The sequence below is a fragment of the Anabas testudineus genome, chromosome 4 (genome assembly GCF_900324465.2).
Source record: "Anabas testudineus chromosome 4, fAnaTes1.2, whole genome shotgun sequence".
Taxonomy (NCBI): Eukaryota; Metazoa; Chordata; class Actinopteri; order Anabantiformes; family Anabantidae; genus Anabas; species Anabas testudineus.
The window spans coordinates 10,976,900-10,995,970 of NC_046613.1; the positions used below are offsets into that span (position 1 = coordinate 10,976,900).

The 19,071-nt window shown below is 41.4% G+C and overlaps 3 protein-coding genes across 6 annotated transcripts; all 3 read left to right on the forward strand.

Moving 5' to 3' along the window:
- Nucleotides 1-3,376: 3,376 nt before the first annotated feature.
- On the forward strand, nucleotides 3,377-7,844 carry mob3c (MOB kinase activator 3C). Of its 3 annotated transcripts, none has more exons than XM_026344038.1 (4): nucleotides 3,383-3,749; nucleotides 5,170-5,783; nucleotides 6,612-6,847; nucleotides 7,427-7,844. In XM_026344038.1, exons 2-3 carry the CDS (start codon nucleotides 5,366-5,368, stop codon nucleotides 6,821-6,823), a joined length of 630 nt encoding a protein of 209 aa, XP_026199823.1. In that variant the 5' UTR covers nucleotides 3,383-3,749; nucleotides 5,170-5,365; the 3' UTR covers nucleotides 6,824-6,847; nucleotides 7,427-7,844. The 3 variants fall into 3 exon arrangements, with proteins under 3 accessions (XP_026199831.1, XP_026199823.1, XP_026199815.1); XM_026344030.1 differs by having other exon boundaries at nucleotides 3,387-3,749; nucleotides 6,612-6,814; XM_026344046.1 differs by lacking the exon at nucleotides 7,427-7,844 and having other exon boundaries at nucleotides 3,377-3,749; nucleotides 5,170-5,779; nucleotides 6,612-6,791.
- A 440-nt stretch (nucleotides 7,845-8,284) lies between these two features.
- mknk1 (MAPK interacting serine/threonine kinase 1) lies at nucleotides 8,285-13,669 on the forward strand. Of its 2 annotated transcripts, none has more exons than XM_026346267.1 (14): nucleotides 8,285-8,383; nucleotides 8,988-9,047; nucleotides 9,566-9,668; nucleotides 9,774-9,872; nucleotides 9,970-10,067; nucleotides 10,225-10,304; nucleotides 10,394-10,467; nucleotides 10,551-10,655; nucleotides 10,729-10,784; nucleotides 10,875-10,970; nucleotides 11,083-11,277; nucleotides 11,743-11,907; nucleotides 12,036-12,079; nucleotides 12,563-13,669. In XM_026346267.1, exons 2-14 carry the CDS (start codon nucleotides 8,997-8,999, stop codon nucleotides 12,780-12,782), a joined length of 1,386 nt encoding a protein of 461 aa, XP_026202052.1. In that variant the 5' UTR covers nucleotides 8,285-8,383; nucleotides 8,988-8,996; the 3' UTR covers nucleotides 12,783-13,669. The 2 variants fall into 2 exon arrangements, with proteins under 2 accessions (XP_026202052.1, XP_026202053.1); XM_026346268.1 differs by having other exon boundaries at nucleotides 9,566-9,659.
- A 1,817-nt stretch (nucleotides 13,670-15,486) lies between these two features.
- On the forward strand, nucleotides 15,487-16,095 carry LOC113152455 (transmembrane protein 275-like). Its single transcript, XM_026345716.1, has one exon. It carries the CDS (start codon nucleotides 15,487-15,489, stop codon nucleotides 16,093-16,095), a length of 609 nt encoding a protein of 202 aa, XP_026201501.1.
- The last annotated feature ends 2,976 nt before the right edge of the window (nucleotides 16,096-19,071 follow it).

Genomic DNA, 19,071 nt, shown 5'->3' on the forward strand with positions numbered 1-19,071 from the left:
GAGCAACCCCACACTTGCAGCCTCTCAACGTGAGGTGGAAGGACATTCAAATCTTGTGATCTGATCTGATAGTAAGCTTCATTTGTGAGGATTATGGTGAGCTTTAGGAAAAAAATGTCCTGGGTCTGCAGAAAAGTTGTAGAATTCAAACACTTATGATATCTGCATTATCACAAATCTATAAACTAAACTTCCACCACGACAAGTTAAAAGGCTCAGAGTGAAAGGAAGAGTATTATGCTGAGTGATGTGAAAAATCTCAGACTGGTTTCACTACCTCCAGTCTTACATTTCTGAGCAGTGACAGTTAAACTAAGCACTAAAGTAGAGCATAGGGCAGCAGCAGGCTTGATATGTCACACGTTTCCTGTATGTCGTCACTTTTGGGAGTTTTCTGATAGATCTCAAAAAGGGAAGAGGAAGTAGAGGGACTTTCTGACCTGTGTAACACTTTGGCCTGTAGCTTTTCATTTGAGTTTGACAAGCTTATCCATCTAGACTCCTGTTAACGGTGTGTTTTAACATTTGAACATAACAATCTTATGCCAATTAAATAAGTACTAAGCAATATTCGGTCAATATTTCCACCACCACCAATCATGACAGCTACATGTGTAAAATAATAATTTCATATGTTTTTCTAGTGTCTTAATGAGTCTTTGTCACTTTTTATCATTATAAAAGAAGATTACCTGCTGGTCTGAAAGTGGGGTTTTCCCCTTACAGATAACTAACTGATAAACCACATTATACAGTAGTGTCATAAAGCAGCACTCATAGGCACAGTCATAGTGACCTCAAGTGGACATGTTGGATCACAGGAATACAGAATTAATCTTTGTTCATGTTTATTGTGTCTCCAGTTTCCCCTGAAGTATTGAATGACTGAAAAATTCAGCAAAAATCTGCACTAATATACCCGTAGGCCTGTCCATACATGTACACATACAGTGAGGGAAAAAATTATTTGAACCCCAGCTGATTTTGTAAGTTTGCCCACTAACAAAGAAATGATCAGTCTATAATTTCAATGGTAGGTGTATTTGAACAGTGAGACACAACAATGGCAAAAAAAAATCCAGAAAAATGCGTTTCAAAAAGAGTTATAAATTAATTTGCATTTCCATGAAGGAAATAAGTATTTGATCCCTTCGAAAAACGTGCTTTAGTACTTGGTGGCAAAACCTTTGTTGGCAATCACAGAGGTCAGCCGTTTCTTGTAGTTGGCCACAAGGTTTGCACACATCTCAGGGGGGATTTTGGCCCACTCCTCTTTGCAGATCCTCTCCAATGTTTGGCAACTCGAACCTTCAGCTCCCTCCACAGATTTTCTATGGGATTAAGGTCTGGAGACTGACTAGGCCACTCCATGACCTTAATATGCTTCTTCTTGAGCCAGTGATTTGTTGCCTTAGCCGTGTGTTTTGGATCATTGTCATGCTGGAGTACCCAACCACGACCCTTTTCAATGCCCTGACTGAGGGAAGGAGGTTCTCACCCAACATTTGACGGTACATGGCCCCATCCATCCTCCCTTTGATGCGGTGCAATTGTCCTGTCCCCTTGGCAGAAAAACACCCCCAAAGCATAATGTTTGCACCTCCATATTTTACAGTGGGGATGGTGTTTTTGGAGTCATAGGCAGCCTTCCTCCTCCTCCAAACACAGCGAGTTGAGTTGATGCCAAAGAGCTCGATTTTGGTCTCATCTGACCACAACACTTTCACCCAGTCTTCCTCTGAATCAGTCAGATGTTCAGTGGCAAACTTCAAACGGGCCTGTAGATGGGCTTTCTTGAGCAGGGGGACCTTGCGGGCACAGCAGGATTTCAGTCCTTCACGGCGTAGTGTGTTACCAACTGTTTTTTTGGTGACTATGGTCCCAGCTGCCTTGAGATCATTGACAAGTTCCTCCCGAGTGGTTCTTGGCTGATTCCTCACCGTTCTCATTATCATTGAAACTCCACGAGGTGAGATCTTGCATGGAGTTCCAGACCAAGGGAGATTGGCAGTTAATTTATGTTTCTTCCATTTGCGAATAATTGCACCAACTGTTGTCACCTTCTCACCCAGCTGCTTGGCGATGGTCTTGTAGCCCATTCCAGCCTTGTGTAGGTCCACAATCTTGTCCCTGACATCCTTGGAAAGCTCTTTGGTCTTGGCCATGGTGAAGAGTTTGGAATCTGGATTGATTGATTGCTTCTGTGGACAGGTCTCTTTTATACAGGTAACGAGCTGAGAGGGCTGCCAATGTCAGCTCGTTACCTGTATAAGATCCACCTGGGAGCTAGAGATCTTGCTGACGGATAGGGGATCAAATACTTATTTCCTTCATGGAAATGCAAATTAATTTATAACTCTTTTTGAAACGCATTTTTCTGGATTTTTTTTGTCATTGTTGTGTCTCACTGTTCAAATAAACCTACCATTGAAATTATAGCCTGATCATTTCTTTGTTAGTGGGCAAACTTACAAAATCAGCTGGGGTTCAAATAATTTTTTCCCTCACTGTATATAAGTAATACAGTAAATGCATGAGTACTCATATCCCCCATTCTAAAAAATAAAAATTGTAAACTGGAAAAGAGGACTAAAATACACACTTGCGCTTCATATATCTTTATTCCACTTCTGTATCTTCATAGTGAAGCTAAAATGCTAACATTTCTGGCAAGTGCAATTTTTTTTTCTATTCCTAACCCCAATACATCCTCAAACCACAGAGTGTGAAATCAGGGTTTATAATTATTGTCATTTAGCAATATCAAAACACCTTTTTTAAAACAAAAATTTAATTGGTCTGTGTTTTTCTATTGCAGCAAACATCAGTAACAATAACTCAAAGTCTCATTTTAGTAAATTAGACTTTATCTCATTCTATGTCTTACAGGGACATAGGAGGGAATCAGCCAGCTTAGTTTGCAGGTTGTGCCTCATTACACAGTGGAGAAATGGACTCTTACTACATTTTAGTGGCCCACATTCACCTTCGAGACAAAGGAAAGAATTGTGGCAGCTATCTCAACAGTCAGTCCCCCAAGGGCACCAGGAAATAGACAGTTTCAGTCAAACATGCCTTGTTTGTTCACGATTTGAATCCAGATCCTTGTTAGTGCATTTCTGGTGAGTGCACAACCTTCTATGAAAGGATAAGTTCTGAGTTCAACAACATCTTTAAAAGGCCAAGAATTTAAATAATATGTTACTGAGACTTAACCCCCAAAAAAAGAGTAGGTTGGGCTGCCAACATCCAGAAATCTTTGTGGGATTGTTCTGCTTTTTCTGCGTTATATGTGGTTTAAGAGGAGGGGTTGTTTTCTCAGGACCTTTACCAGAGGGCTGGGCTTTGGTGAGACAAGTGGGCTGGCTGCTGTGCCTACAAGATTAGAAGAAGGGAGAAAAATGGAAAAGTGGGAGGGCTGAGTCTGGATTTGGAAAAGACCTTTTCCAGCCCTTCTTCTCTTCAATTTATAGGTCCCCCATACACACACCCATATACACACATGAACAGCAACAGCAGGGCCTAGTAGACAAAGTCAGGATGTGACATCATACACAGGAAGAGGAGCCAAACAACTTTTTCTCGCTTTACTGTGTTGTCTGTTGTGTTGAGTGAAGTTGGACCTTCTTGGTCTGTTAGTGACCGACATCCAGAGGAGGCAGAGGGAGCCGAGCAGCCGGGGGTTATCGCCAGAGGGAGTCTAAATGTGAGCAGTCGGACATCGATATCTGCTGTAGGATTTCAACCAGGTACAGTGCACACAGTTATTTTTTCCATTATGTATTCGCTTGTTGTTCCTCAGACTCTTGGGTTACTCTGACCTGCAGCTGGTTTCTTTCTCATATTTGTGTCTGACTAGTCTGCAATCAGGCAAATTCCAGACAAAACAGAACGCATGGACGGCTGCCTGTGTCAGCGTGTGATCAGACATGCTGGACCTGTTGAAGCATGCACAGAGGCATAAAGTGATCCAAATGAAAGTCACTGTGTCCCACATGCTCTCACATAAATCCTTACTGTCTTCAGTAGTTTAGAGTGACCAAGTAGAGGCTGTGCCTCCCTGAGTTTGAGGAGTGAATGAAGCACTGTAACTACGAGCCTTCCCTCAAAAACTCTTTTGTTTATGGACACATTCAGAGCTATCTCATGACCACGTATTCATGCTCCCCCAGTGGTGAGGTTTGCACTGAGAAAGGCGGACTGTGAAAGCTGTAGGAAAGTGCCCTTGCCGTAGCCTCTATCAAATGCTGTTTTGCATTTTAAATAACGACGTTTCACTGAAATCACTGCCAATAGTGAACAAAAGCCAGAAAAACTTTAAAGGGAAACGGACCAACAGACATGTGAGGGGTGTGTGTATTGTGAGTCACTCAACTACAGTTCACAACAAACAGCTGCATCAGAGGTAGGTTTATGACATGATAATGAAGAAACTTTTGTTAGTTTGAGTCGGAGAGAGAACCACAGGATACTTTGAGACCGGCAGTTCAAAATGGGGCTCAGGACACAAATGCGGATATACTGTAGTATCATGTTGCAACCACAGTCCCTTGAATGTGACTTCAGTGTCAAATCTGTGGAAGCAACATATGCCTCATCCTCCAAAGTATTAAATGGAAACACACAACTCAGTGGAGAGTTGCCAGTGTTACACTAAAATGTGGCTCCAGTGATTCTGTGACCGGGGAACCAGCAGTCTGTGTTATGAATCAGTTGTTAAATTTAGTGTTTTTGCACCAAAGTTTTTCTCTCGTAGCATCTAGTTCATACACAGATGATCTGAATGAGAGCCGTGGTGCTGCGTCCCAGCAAAAAGAACAAAAAGCTTTTAGTCCTTACTGAGGCCCATTCATGTTCTCCTGAATTTCACCACAGCTGAGTGTCCTTTTCATCAATAGATGCTACTGAGAAGCTTTTAGCAAGGTCATTTTGGTGAACTCTGGTTTGAAATGGTTTGGTTCTGCAGTGCATACATAAGTATCCCATTCGTGTTTTTATGGCGCCAGATACTACCTTTCATTTTTCAAAAGCTCTATGTAAACCATTCTCTCAGTTATGGTTTTGTAGCTGCAGATTTTTTTTTCTTTTTGTTATCCCTTCTTAAGCGGTGAACTGACAAGAGGAATGAGCCTCTGACTTCTCTTGTTCTTGTTCTTGTTCTGTTCACAGCCACGTCCTGCCATCTGAAAACAGGAGCTCCCTGCAATCTTTACATGACAGACGCTGACCCCCTGTGACCTGTTTTCAGAGAAAAAAACAACACCCTGGTTCCCTCTCTCAAGAAGGTCGCACTTATCAAACTGAAAACGAATTATTTTTCTGGAGAACTCATTCTCCCCTGATCTCAGGGGAAACAACTGAGCCAATGGCGTTGTGTCTTGGACAAGTGTTCAGCAAAGACAAAACATTCAGGCCAAGAAAGAGGTTTGAGCCTGGCACCCAACGCTTTGAACTCTACAAGAAGGCCCAGGCCTCGCTCAAGTCTGGCTTGGACCTGAGGAAAGTGGTTCAGCTGCCGGAGGGAGAGAACATCAACGACTGGATTGCTGTTCACGTGGTAGATTTTTTTAACAGGATCAATCTGATCTATGGCACGGTGAGCGAGTACTGTACCGAACGCACGTGTCCCATCATGTCAGGGGGGCTGAGGTACGAGTACAGGTGGCAGGATGGCGACGACTACAAAAAACCCACCAAGCTGCCGGCTCTTAAGTACATGAACCTGCTGATGGACTGGATAGAGTCACTCATCAACAATGAGGACATCTTCCCCACCAGAGTAGGTGTGTGTGAGGAGTCTCCAAATAAACATGTCAGACTTTTACTGAGTGTTTATCTTGATATGTGATTGAGTGCTGTCTGCGCTGATGTGGTGCTGCAGCAGTGCCGAGGTGTCAGCCTAGGGTGTAGCGCTGCTGCCCTTCATTAAGATCTCACATGGGATGAAAAGTTCAAGCAGAGGTTAATTAAACAATAAGGCTGACATTTACAGGAGATTGGGCCGGTGTTACTTTTTCTCAACCCTAGATTTGACAATCAACAGTTATTAGAAGTGTGAATTACACGGATCAGAGTACACAGTGAGGTTAGCACAGTGGTGCTGCAGGTAGCACTGACACCAAAATAACTCTGGGCAACTCAGAGTCTTTTGCATGATTTTTGTTTGTGATTTTCTGGTTTCTTATTATAGTCCATAGACAGGCAGAGTGAAATGAAATGAGAGCTTAATTTTTATAGGTGTCAGTGGATTTTGCCTGTTCTCTAGTTATGTGATAGACCAGTCAATTGTGTGCTGTGTCTCTACCTTTTGTTTTAAACTGCACATTGCACTTCTTCCCTTTCATGTGCTCTTTTATCATCCCAGCACTCAGAAAAGAGGTAGTAATTGGAATTACTTCCTGTCACAGAGGTATATTTTGATCCAAATTAGGTTTCATTAAGACACTGACTCAAAGAGTGATGCTGTTTCAGACAAATCATATTACTCTTAAGTCTGCTAAATGATTTCAAGTACACAAAATAATAAAAACTTTTCTCACATCTAATGAAACAACTTCTTCAGGTAGACATAGCTTGAGCTCTGTAACACCTACATCTCTTCTTTACACCAGGTGTACCTTTTCCCAAGAACTTCCAGCAGGTGTGCAAGAAGATCCTGAGCCGACTCTTCAGGGTGTTTGTGCATGTTTACATCCATCACTTTGACAGCGTCTGCAGCATGGGTGCAGAGGCCCACATCAATACCTGCTACAAGCACTACTACTTCTTCATCTCAGAGTTCAACCTCATTGATCACTCTGAACTGGAGCCCCTGGTGAGATGATAGTGTGACTTCACATATGTGAAGGTGAAGTAGTGGAGCATGGGAAACTGGATAAGATGGATGTTATCAGTTGTCAGTATCATTCTCATTACTGCCAGTCTAGCAGAAAACATCACCCATCCTGTTTTCTATAATGCTGTAATGTTGTTGTGCCTCATGCTCACTGAGGTTGAGTTTCATCTTCATGTCTGCGTGTCTACCTTGCTAGAGCACATGTGGCACATATGAAATAACAATAAGATTTGTGTCTACTGATGCTACTCAGGCTACAGGATCACACAGCCTCCCTCTGACACTAGGTAGTAAATCACCATTTATTTCACACCCAGTGTTTCATCATGAAAAAAACGTGTTAACTGTGTAATTCCCCTCCCAAACTGAAATAGGAAAGAGAAATATATGTTAACACAGCAGAAAAGATAAACTTTGTAGACAGACCCTATTTTATCATCCCACTTTTAGTACCCAAGGCAATTTAGTTTAGCTTTTTTTCTTGCAATAAGAAAATTAAGTTTTTTATATTAGAAGTATAGATCGTACAATAACTTATTTCCTAAGTGAATGTGATGTATTAAGGGATTGCTTTGTTTTCTTTCCCCACAGAAAGAGATGACAGAGAAGATATGCAATTAAATGTGCCACATGGACAAAGGAGTTTACATTTTGGTGTTATCTGAGCCCCGTGAGAAAACATCTGCTTCACAACACTCAAAGCAACTTTTTTTTTTCTTTACATGAAGTTGTATGAGAGGTTTTCTACACATACCTGGAGAGATCTATTACATTTCTTCACATGGTGGCACTGCACCTTAACAGATTTTTCCACTTACAGTCATGCTGTGATGCCGTTGTGTTGTTTTTTAATACTACATATCCTGTACTCATGCTTTGCTTCTGTGCATGTATGGTAATGCTTGGCCTGTATATATGTGTTCATATACAGTGTTGAGTCTTCTGATGAATGAAGTTTTCTATGATATTTTTTAGTTTAAAGTTGTGGACATAAAAAATACCAAAGTTATTATTGTTTTTTTTTTTTATTAATATGTAATGCACTGCACTTTGCAAAATATGCACATAAACATTGTGTCATGTCTGTTATGTTTACTGCATTTAACACACATCAGATACCTACTGGCCAGTTTCAGACCAAAACTATAAATATAGACAGGAATAAACTAAAGATTTTAAATGATGAAATATTGCAGGTATGTGGGGTTATCGTACTTCCTCCAACCAGGGATGTTCTGCAAACCTTTACACTGAATTTGTAAATAAAAGTCAACATCATGCACAAAAAATCCCCTCTACGTGGAGAGGGGTGTGGTGAACGGCCGAGCCAAGTGACGTAAAGCGGTACGTCACCCTGCATACCTCCCGCTGACCAATGACAGAAGGAAATATGAGCGAGGGGGCGGGGCAAACGTCTGTTGTGTGTGTTTTCCCGCCCTGTGCGTCACCGTATGCCTGAGTGATGGGTTTCAGCTAGCAATGGACGCTTACATCAGCTGTCAGAGGCTGTGACAGAGGGGTTTCAACTGGTTTGGACACAGCGTCAAGGTTAGAATGGGTTATTGCTTTTATATTTGCGTTTGAACGCTAATTTACCGGTGTCTAATATGAACTAACCAATGGACGCTTATTGGTGTGACAAGCTAGGTGAGAGTACTAGCTAGCTAGCTGGGGCTAACAATAACATTAGGCTAACTTTAGGTTTTCTAATGGGCTCGTTAACCTGTTGTAACGTTACATTACGTTCTTTTGATGACGGGATCTAGCTTTTAGTGCAGTAACAATACTGATATTAAGTTGGTTTTGCTGTTATAAGTGAATTTACAAGTGCCATGAGGACACAACAGTAAGACAATCTGCTATCTCTTTCAGCTGCTGAAAGTTGACACTGTTTAAGTATTTAACAGCGGTTTAATGCATTCGTTGCAGTAACGTCGCGTTCCCGTTTTTTTGGCAGGAGGCGAACTTAACAAAGTAGAAAAAAGTGGAGAACAGAGAAGGAAGACACTTATAGAAAGTGCAAGCGGGCAGAGTTAACGCTTGGTGGTTTTGATAGCTGACTTGTAGTACAATGTAAATGAACATTTAGTATACAGTGGTGCTGCTAAAGCAGTAGTTTTTGCTCATTGAAAAATTTGTGATGTGTTCTCAGTTGGGAGATATGGTGAGGGACAGCATGATGGATCTGCAAGCCTACCAGCACTCTGTCCAGGTAAGATCTGACTTGTTGTTACCGGTTATTTCAAAAGCTTTGACTTCCTGAAATATGCTGTGCTAGATCTTATCAGCCTGTCAGATAGTAGTGAAGCCACTGTGAGGTTTAGCCACAGTGAAGCAGAAGTTTCATGGCCCGACATGAGTCATGCACTGTAACTGGTTGTGTAAATGCTTCTGGTAATGTCCAGGCTGAGTTAAGGCTTGTCCCCGTGGTTCCTGTATTCTCATCACATTACTCTTGGCAGGTTGCCAAAGGGGAAGATAGTCAGTATGGTATATGCTTTTTTGCAAAATAAGGTTTTGTCTGCTACAGTATGTGTGTTGGTCTAGTAGAAGCTGCATATTGTGAAATATCTTTTTTTTTTTTTTTAAACTTCACATTAGAAACAAAGTGCTAGAGTTATGTATTTCCTCTCATGTTTTCTCTGCCTAAGCACTACCTGATCTTTCTGGTTACTCTCGCACTTTCCCTCCCTCTCTCCCCCCCTCCCATGTGGCCTCCTTCCGTAACAGGGGAACTCCCGGGCTTTGGGCCAAGTAGGACAAAGCTATAGAGGAATTCAGGAGAATGGGATGGTCTCAGAGGACAGAGAACACCTTTCCCAAGGTGCACTGGGTAAAATAGTATTATTATTCAGGTTACCAGAAAGCGTTGACAATAATTGTACTGTTTTAGCTTTAACTGATTTACCTGCATATGATTTCTTCTGTGGGGCTACAGAGATCGAGAAAAGCCAGCCAGTGAACATCCCAGATGCAGCCAAAAGAAAGAAGAAGAAAAGAACTAGAGCAACAGACAGCTTCACAGGCACCTTTGATGGTAATCAGTGATTATTAGACATAAATGGAAATAAATAGAATTTTTTATTTACTACTTGTAAGACACCTGCTGCAGGCTCATTTTGCTTTTTTTTCAGACCTTTACAAGCTAACAGATGAGGTGCTTGGTCAGGGAGCATATGCTAAAGTTCAAGGATGCATAAGCTTACAGAATGGAAAAGAGTTTGCTGTGAAGGTGAGTGAGAATATTGTGTAGTTTGTAGTCTTGGCTGAGAATGCAGGCTCAACACAATAACCCTGTTTATTGCTGTGACAGTAACTTTAACTCTGTTTGAATTAAAAATACTTTTGAATTATTATTAATTATGTTTGGTTTGTTTTGGTTATCGAAGATAATAGAAAAGAGTGCAGGGCACAGTCGCAGCAGAGTATTTCGAGAAGTGGAGACACTCTATCAGTGTCAAGGAAACAAGTGAGTACATGTCCTCTGAGGCCTTTTTAAACTAAATTAAGAGCAACACAGAAACCCAATTATAATTAACTGAAAATATTTTTGTCCAGGAATATTTTGGAATTGATCCAGTTCTTTGAAGACAGCTCCTGCTTTTATTTGGTATTTGAAAAACTGTGTGGAGGTAAGAATTAATAAATGTAGTTAATAACGACTTACTATAAAAACATACAGTTGGCTTTAAGTGATTTTATTGTCATCCTTCAGGCTCCATTCTTACACATATACAGAACAGAAAGCACTTTAATGAGCTGGAAGCCAGTAAAGTTGTCCGGGACATTGCCCAAGCACTTGACTTTCTACACACTAAAGGTAGGAAAACATCCGAGCAGCTATTTTGACAAAGTCCAGTATTTTATTGTGGTAACAACGGGCTTTTCTGCAGGCATTGCCCATAGAGACCTTAAGCTGGAGAACATCCTTTGTGAATACACTGATCGGGTAAGTGGCTATTAATGTTATTAAAACCGTAGAATATATTATATTATTCATAATATATATCATATGTTATTCCATAATTCTTGTAATCAGGTGTCACCAGTAAAGATCTGTGATTTTGACTTGGGAAGTGGAGTGAAGCTCAGTAGTGCCTGCACACCCATAACGACTCCAGAGCTCACAACACCGGTAACAGTCTAGTTTTGAATTTGTAAGACTTATACACATAAACAAAACCACTTTAAAAAGCGACAGGTCTTTGACTCTTTCTTTGTGTTCTGTTCTTTTTTCTCTTTCTTAGTGTGGCTCAGCAGAGTACATGGCTCCAGAAGTAGTAGAGGTGTTCACTGACGAGGCCTCCTTCTATGACAAGCGCTGTGATCTCTGGAGTCTTGGAGTCATCCTTTACATTCTGTTGAGCGGCAGCCCCCCATTTACAGGTCACTGTGGCACCGACTGTGGCTGGGACCGTGGGGAAACCTGCAGAACCTGCCAGGTATTCTCACCCATTCACACTCTGCACTTGTTTAGTGTGAAAGAGTGTTTATGAAACAAATGTACAGTATGCTTCCCCCAATCGCCAGTGTAGAACAAAGATGCAATTTACTGAACGCCAATGTTTTCTGCTTGTGTTGCTCAGCAGTAATCATAATACATGTGCTTATTACTTTTGGTCATATCTAATCCATGTGGATTCTAGCAGCTGTTTTGGACATGTATAATTTTCTTCTGTTGTTGCTTTATTATCATCTGAGTCTGTGGGTATTGTCATCCCTGTGTTCAGGAGGAGCAGCAGGAGCAGTAAATATGCTTCAGAAATAGTGACTGGCTTGTGCTTCATTGCAGATGATATTCTTTCTTTTTTTATGTTTGTTATGTGGAGAATGTTGCCACTACTGCTTCACTACAATTCGTCACACAGAACTGTATCACAGGATATTGTGTACTCTTCTTCCCTCAGAGTCATCTGTTTGAGAGCATCCAACAGGGCAAGTATGAGTTTCAAGACAAGGACTGGGCTCACATCACCGATGGGGCCAAGGATCTCATATCCAAACTGCTGGTTCGGGATGCCACCCTGCGCCTCAGTGCCGCTCAGGTCCTCAAGCATCCCTGGGTGCAAGGGGTGGGTATAATTACGTCTGTGCTCTAGAAATACTGATTAGTAGTCTAAGTCTGTCAGATATAAGACCTTTGTGATTCATCTGATCTCTAGAAGTGTGATTTTGAGTAATTTATTAATTTGTTTTACAGAATGCTCCAGAGAGAGGTCTTCCTACTCCTCATGTTCTACAGAGGTATGACTGCCAGTTAACTTAATGAGGTGTTTTTCATTAAATGGGAGAATGTTCAAAAGCTTAAAAGAGGATATGAATACATAAAGTAGAATGTATTTATATATTTTGATGTCTTAGTAGGTCTTACCTGATTCTGTTTTTGGTACAAAAATATACATTGCCACGCCTTTTACGTTGCCACAGTCACCAGGATACAAAACTGGCACAGTTACATTTACCTTTAGTCATTTGGAAGATGCCTTTATACAAAGAGAGGTACAAGGCAAACAAACTATGTAAGCCAAGGAGAAAACATTAAAGAAAAGTGCTATAGGGAGAAATGTTTCCATTTCATCCGAGTGGGACATGACCCCAACTTTTTGAGTTGGGGAAATAACCTCAGTGTGTGGTGCCATAAGAATGTTTGAACCAGCATGTTGTGGTAACATGTAGATAATACCGATCTGTTAAACACAGCCATTTGTCTCTCATTCCCTCTTCCAGGAACAGCAGCACCAAAGACCTGACTCAATTTGCAGCAGAAGCCATCGCCTTTAACCGGCAGCTGTCTCAGCACGATGAGCAACAGCAGGACATTGGCGCCATAGTTTGCTCCATGAGGCTTTCTCCTCCTTCCAACTCCAGACTGGCCCGCAGACGGGCACAGTCCAACTCTCTGCGCACCAGGGACTTTGTACCCACTTCAGATGACCTTGCAGCATGAAGTCCCTCGTCATTTTCTCTGACTGGTTTTAGCCTCTGCCTGCTCCTTGTGTGTGATTTTGTTTTCACAGGATGCCTTTTGGGCCACACGGTACCAGAAGTGACTGACTGTTCCTGGTGTTGAAGCTCTTTCCCATGGCCAGTAATCTCATCACCTGGAGAGAATCTAAGCACCCAAGGGACAGTTAATTCTTCACTACCAACATAGTTGAAGCTCCTGAGATTTGTGCAGGATTTCTTTTAAGCTGCCTAAGTTTTAAACATAGACTGTTTCATTTAAGAATTTTAAAGAAAAGTAGAAATTCACCTATAGACTTCACAAATTTACTTATGATGACCCCAAAACAGATAATGCTCTTTATGCCTGCAGTTTACAAGTCAGAACATATCATCCTTATCAGCAGAGCATTACATGGGCCCATCACAGTTATACATCTATTGCTGTCTTAAAACCTCTTTATATTTTAATACATTTTATTTTTATTGTTGTCCAGTTGAAAATTGATTCATACTTTTATTTAAATGCTATTAACAGTTTTTTGTGACTGGAGGAAAGGGATGACACTTTTTTTGTTTTTTTGGCTTTCTTAAGAACATATGTGATTGATGTGTGTAGATGTATGTGGTTTAAATGCTAAAAATGGACTACAGACAGGAGAGATTTTTACCTACATATTTAAGTTGCTGTCATCTAGCATTAGTAGTCCTCCAGTGTTTGTATTTCTTTTAATTTCCACAATTTAGAACAAGCTACCTGTAGCACTGATGTACTTTAAAATAAGTCACTTACTCAGTTTACCCAACGTTGTTCATACATCATCAGGTTGGTAAAACAATGTCAGTTTGACACTTAGATATTTATCTTTTAAAGGGTTTACCTCAGGCTATTTTTTTTGCACCACATTTTTGCACCTTCTGTACTGTACCAATGCAGCACCATCCCAAAAAGATTTTCTTAGTTTCTAAAGGCTTATTGATCCAAAATCCCAGTGTTTTCACCTGAAATGTAAGAATTACCTTTGCTTTACATTATACGTACTTAATGGGACTTTAGGTAGATGATTATGTGTTTGGGTTGAAGGGATTTATTTTTTTACTGTTTGTATATTGTTCAGTTTTGTATTTTTGTTTCTGCGAATGTGCCAGTGGAAACAAGTCTTTGCGATGCAAATCCATTATTATGTTTGATTTTCTTGGATCCATCAAGTTACTGAACTTAATTTTTGGATTTTGATCCTTTTCTTAAAAAATACTTTTACATTTTTTGTTGCATTCACTGATGACCTAGCCTGTGTTTGAATGGGGTCACAGTGGTAATGGTGTATCACCTCTATTTGCCCTAACCCTTTTAACTTTATGTGTTGCCCACGAAACAACACGTCCCCTGATTTCACACTGTTGCCATGGACACCCAATCCCTATAGCAACTAAGGGCCTTCATGGGCCAGTAGGAACTGATAGAGATTTGAGTGAATACACACATTAGGAAACAACCACTTGCTGTGTTAAAGCCCTCTCACGCTCATTATGCATCATAAAATGACATTTTGTTTTCCCACATCAACTTGTAATGGCATCAAATGAGATACAGTAATTGGTATGCAATTATGGCGTCCCATTGATAAAGCTCTTATGGGATCCCGTGCTTAATGCTCTCGGTGTAGAGCGTATTTTCACTGGAATGCTGTGTTCTCAATAAAAAGATCCTTAACATCATCTCCTGTTGAATCTGTGTGTTACAACTTGACCTGCTTATTACTTTAATTCAAGAGCTTTCATGCAGCGAGAATCGTACTGGGTGGAGGCTGAGAGGATGGTGGAGAGACAGGAAGAGGGTGTGATGAACCGGCCCACACACTGATGAGATACAGTCGCATCACTCTGACAGAAACTGTCCACGTCCTCTGTTTATTAAAAAGTCAACGTGTGGAGTGTTAAGCTTCAGATAACCTCAATCTTTGAATGATGCTGAAAGTTTATTAGAATTGAATTAAGGACTTGACATCAACCTATATACTCCTAATATTTCTCCTGCATCATCTGAGCTGCCTCAGTGTTTAATGTGCCAGACGCTGATTTGCTATTTGCAAAAACTTAATAAGCCATATGTGAGTGGACTTGCCATAGAGCTCCACAGCGCCCCCCAGCGGTCCCATCTACATTATAACCTGCGGCGGCGCAGCAGCAGTTCACTCACCTGCTGGAGGAAGAGATCTCCTCCAAGTCCGGGACTTGTGCGCAACATGACGGACGCACGAAAGACGACAAAGCCTTGAACTGGACTCTTCGCCTGATGTGAGGTAGGTGACACTGAGAGCTGGACATAATAAAATCACAGTGGGGTTGTTTTTTTTTTCAGGATTTCTTGTCGGTGCAAACGTGACCAGCACTGTGGATAATGTGATCGTGTCAGTTTAGTGTCTTTTCATTTAATCCCTACAAATAACTGCACTTTTAAAGGGCTTCACTGATCCCTTCTTGGTTTTGCGTTGTTTTAGTCTACACACCTCTGGGTGTAAGTGCTTAGGTTCATATCATTTATTAGAAAATGACCTTTCAGTGGAAAACCTCACACATGTTCTCTTCTTCTTCTTCCTCTTCAGCCACTGCACCTTCACCTCCCCCTGGGGTGAGGAGTTCAGAGATCAACCCGTCATCTGATCTTCACCTTCTCAGTGTCTCACCAAACTCTCTCTCAGCGAGACATGGTGCTGACTGAAAAAACCTCCAGACCATCTGCTCCCAGGAACGACCCCCACCAGTGCGCCCTGCGGCGTCAGAGCCTGCCTTCCCCAGCTCTGTGCTGCGCCTGTGGCCTGTGCATCATGCTGGCTGGCATCAACATCACCTTGGTGGGAGCTTTTGCCTTTGGCACCTTCATACCTACTGGAAACCCCCCCATCGTCATTGGACCTCTCCTCCTGTTGATAGCCCTGGCTTTCTTCGCAACCTGCTGTGTGGTCAGCAGGAGACCTCCAGCCCACATGCCCCGCAGGGCTAAAGGAGGTGAAAAGTGGGGGCTGATGCGAATGGGGACCGCGGCGTTCGAGATGGAGACGAGTGAGCACACGCTGCAGGACACCACGGCCGTCCAGCTCAGCCCCACCAACTCCCCCAGCTCCTCTCACAAGTCCAGCTCCAGCCACAGGGGCGATGGCGGTCTGCCTGGCTGCTGTCAGGATGGAGCCAGTGAGCCGCACACATCCGAGCTGTCTGACATGGGTTTGGCTGGAGATCACCCCACCCTGGCCTCTGTCAGCGAGGAGGACACTGTCCCGCAGATGCTGCCTGGTCACAGCACTTCCTCTACGTAGTGTGGAGCTTCTCCTGCAAACCCAGCTGTTTCCAGTATTCGATTGTTTTGCTGTTCACAGGATGGAAATGTCTGGCAGGATCGATCCTGAGTGGCCAGCATTCCCTCCGCCTGCAGTCTGAAATTTGTGGTGTACCAGACTCCTGTGTTGGTAGTTTGATTGATTTGATGTGTTGTTGCCAGGAACAAGAAGAGGAACAGTAGATGATACCTTAATCCAAGTGCCTGTTTCTTTACTGCTTGTTGTATAATGCATTTATATGAAGTAGATAATCCTGCATTCATGTCCCATGGATCGACCGTGGTTAGTGCTTGTCACCCTGTACAGTACACTGGGAAACAAGATGAGTGATTCTCTCCAAGCCTCTCTGAGTCACCAAAGCTGTTCCTGCGTGAGCCGGGGAAATCTCAGCCACAGTTTTTCAAACACCTCGACAGAACTGTTATTAGTTTTTACTGCTTGCCTTGAGCTGCAGTGGCAAGTGTGTAACCTTGAGCGGAATATTAAAATGGATATTCAGGAAAACAAATGAGCGTTTTAACCTTCGGTGGATTTATTTGTCTTGTTTTAGTGCAACGATCACAATAGTTGTGACAGATGTTAACACATGCATGCAATTTCTGAATAAAGCTGAAATGAGACTGGAAGTTACACGGTGTGTTTCTCGTATGTCTAACAAATTCGCAAATCAGTTTCATAAAAGTCACAATAGCGCCGGGCTGAGGTTGTGAAGATGATTCATTCGTTTATCTGAGGTAAGCCGGTGGCGGCAGTGCAAACAGCTCCTTCCTGACGCGCTGCCCATCACTTGGCGTCTGACCCAGCAGCTGCTCGCGAAAGCAGGAGCTCTGTTTACTCATTATTGCACATCTGCTGTCCACAAACACAGCAAGACACACAACGTAACCGGTGAAAAAGATAGCAGGATAACCACCGCCTGCTGCCACTGTGTTGTTTTTTTTTTTTGTGTGTGTGTGTGTGTGGATCAAGCTTTATGAATGGCCACCGAGGTAGTGTGGGTGTCTGTAGTTATCTAATGAGTCACAGCCGTGACTGCTAGTGTTTCTATAGAGAAGACGATGTCTTGGCAACCTGAAAATCATTTTACTAAACAGGTAATGAGGTCATGTTGCTCTGATGGATGGCACAGTGAAGTTAATTTAATGCAGAGCAGCCTTTGGCTCCGTGCAGGTCACTAGAGCAGAGCATTTCAGCTATTTCAGTCTGCACTGTTTTTCATGATTATTATTTATTATATTACATAAAACTTCATAAATAAGATTCTATATGTCATAAAATTAAAATACAAGCATGTTGTCTAAAACAAATAAATCTGTGCATGTGTGTGGGACATCTTAACAGACTCAGGTAAAAATGGAGATAATAATAATAATAATAATAATAAAATAATATAACATTGTAATACTTGAATGGCCGGTAATAGTGGCACTGCTCTGTTTGTAGGTAGAATATAGTTACTAAAACATAAAAATCCTTTTTAGTTCAAACAATTTTTACTTCTATAATAAGTATAATAATCATTTTGGCCATTTTCCTGCAGAACAAGTGACTGATGCCTTTTTTTCTGACAGTACTTTTTTTTACTTTTTCTTCTTCATGAATTAAACTTCCACTTCACACACAAAGAATAATTTCAACAATTACTTGAATTTTCTTTCAGTGAAATAAATATTTAAACAAATTGTAGTGTATGAAGTATCTAAGGATTTAATATGTACAATCATAAAAAGGAAACAGTCACTGCCCATCAAACATACTGGCCTGTCCACCTGCCTGTTCCTGGTCCTTTCGACTCTCGGTGTGGATTCACTTTCTGCTCTGAGACCAGCAAACACGCTGCTGTCACAACAATCATGCAGCTTGTTTGAGCTCACCACAACCCAACCAACAGAAGAGCAGTGTTTGTCAGTGAAGCGGGTTGTCCGTGTTCACGTTGCTTCTAAAGATGCCATAATCTCCTGAATCTATTTCACCACACTGAAGCCACGTCGGTATCAGACACCATGTTGTTCTTCGGATTAATTGTATTGTATTATATTGTGTGATTACTCAAATGTTACTGTGTGCTTTAACAATTGATAAATACATAATAGCAAAATACAAAATAGCTGTAATTTGCAAAGCAATCTTTATTCCATGCCAACCCACTCATTAGAGTAATGGTTGTGTGATTGTAATAATGTTGATGGTGAGACTCATAATCACATAAGTGGCAGTGAGAGCAGAGCAATTCACAAAAGGCTGTGGCTGAGACTATTACATTTATGCAAATAGGAGCCATTAGAAAGGGGAACATGTTCCGTGAGCGTACAGTGATTAGAGTCGCAGTTCAACAAATGATTATTTTCTTTATCATTTGATCCAAAGACAAAATCATCCCGAAAGAATTCAGCTCCACTGACAGGTGAACTCCAGCAGTCAGTCTCATGACTCCACCTTGTGGAGAGACGACAGCAGACACCAGTGGGGTTTAAGGTCGTTTTTTATCTAAACTCTGAAAGGAATAATTCCACCAGTGTTTCCAAATCACAAACCGGTTTAACTGAGGCAATTTTACTGCTTTAATCTTACATCAGCCCCTATTTCTTCTTATTCTGTAAATGTACTTATCACAAATCTTAATCATTGATACAGATATATTGTGAATTATTCTTAGAATAAATTAAATGAAAACACAATATTAGAAAGGCAATTAATCTGATTATTTTTCTAATTCAAAACAGTTTTAACAGTGTTAGAGTTTCTAACACTGTATTTAGACACTAGAGGGCAGTGTCGCCTTTCACATTTGTCTGACTCAGGTGAATCTAGTTGTATGTTGTAGCAGGTAAGTTTGTTTCTCTTTAGCTTTAATATTATACTAAATTACATTTGATTAAAATTTAAGATGAACGTACACGTGTGAATTAAAAACCAAGTTTCATATTTCCATGTCATGACACCTTGTGTCTTTTG

Coding starts and splice junctions, on each gene's coding strand:
- mknk1 (XM_026346267.1), top strand. CDS start 8,997: ATGGTGAGGGACAGCATGATGGATCTGCAAGCCTACCAGCACTCTGTC. Junction 10,785..10,874: donor TTTGTGAATACACTGATCGG/GTAAGTGGCTAT, acceptor TCTTGTAATCAG/GTGTCACCAGTAAAGATCTG. Junction 11,908..12,035: donor AGCATCCCTGGGTGCAAGGG/GTGGGTATAATT, acceptor TTTGTTTTACAG/AATGCTCCAGAGAGAGGTCT.
- LOC113152455 (XM_026345716.1), top strand. CDS start 15,487: ATGGTGCTGACTGAAAAAACCTCCAGACCATCTGCTCCCAGGAACGAC.
- mob3c (XM_026344030.1), top strand. CDS start 5,366: ATGGCGTTGTGTCTTGGACAAGTGTTCAGCAAAGACAAAACATTCAGG. Junction 5,784..6,611: donor CATCTTCCCCACCAGAGTAG/GTGTGTGTGAGG, acceptor TCTTTACACCAG/GTGTACCTTTTCCCAAGAAC. Junction 6,815..7,426: donor ACTCTGAACTGGAGCCCCTG/GTGAGATGATAG, acceptor CTTTCCCCACAG/AAAGAGATGACAGAGAAGAT.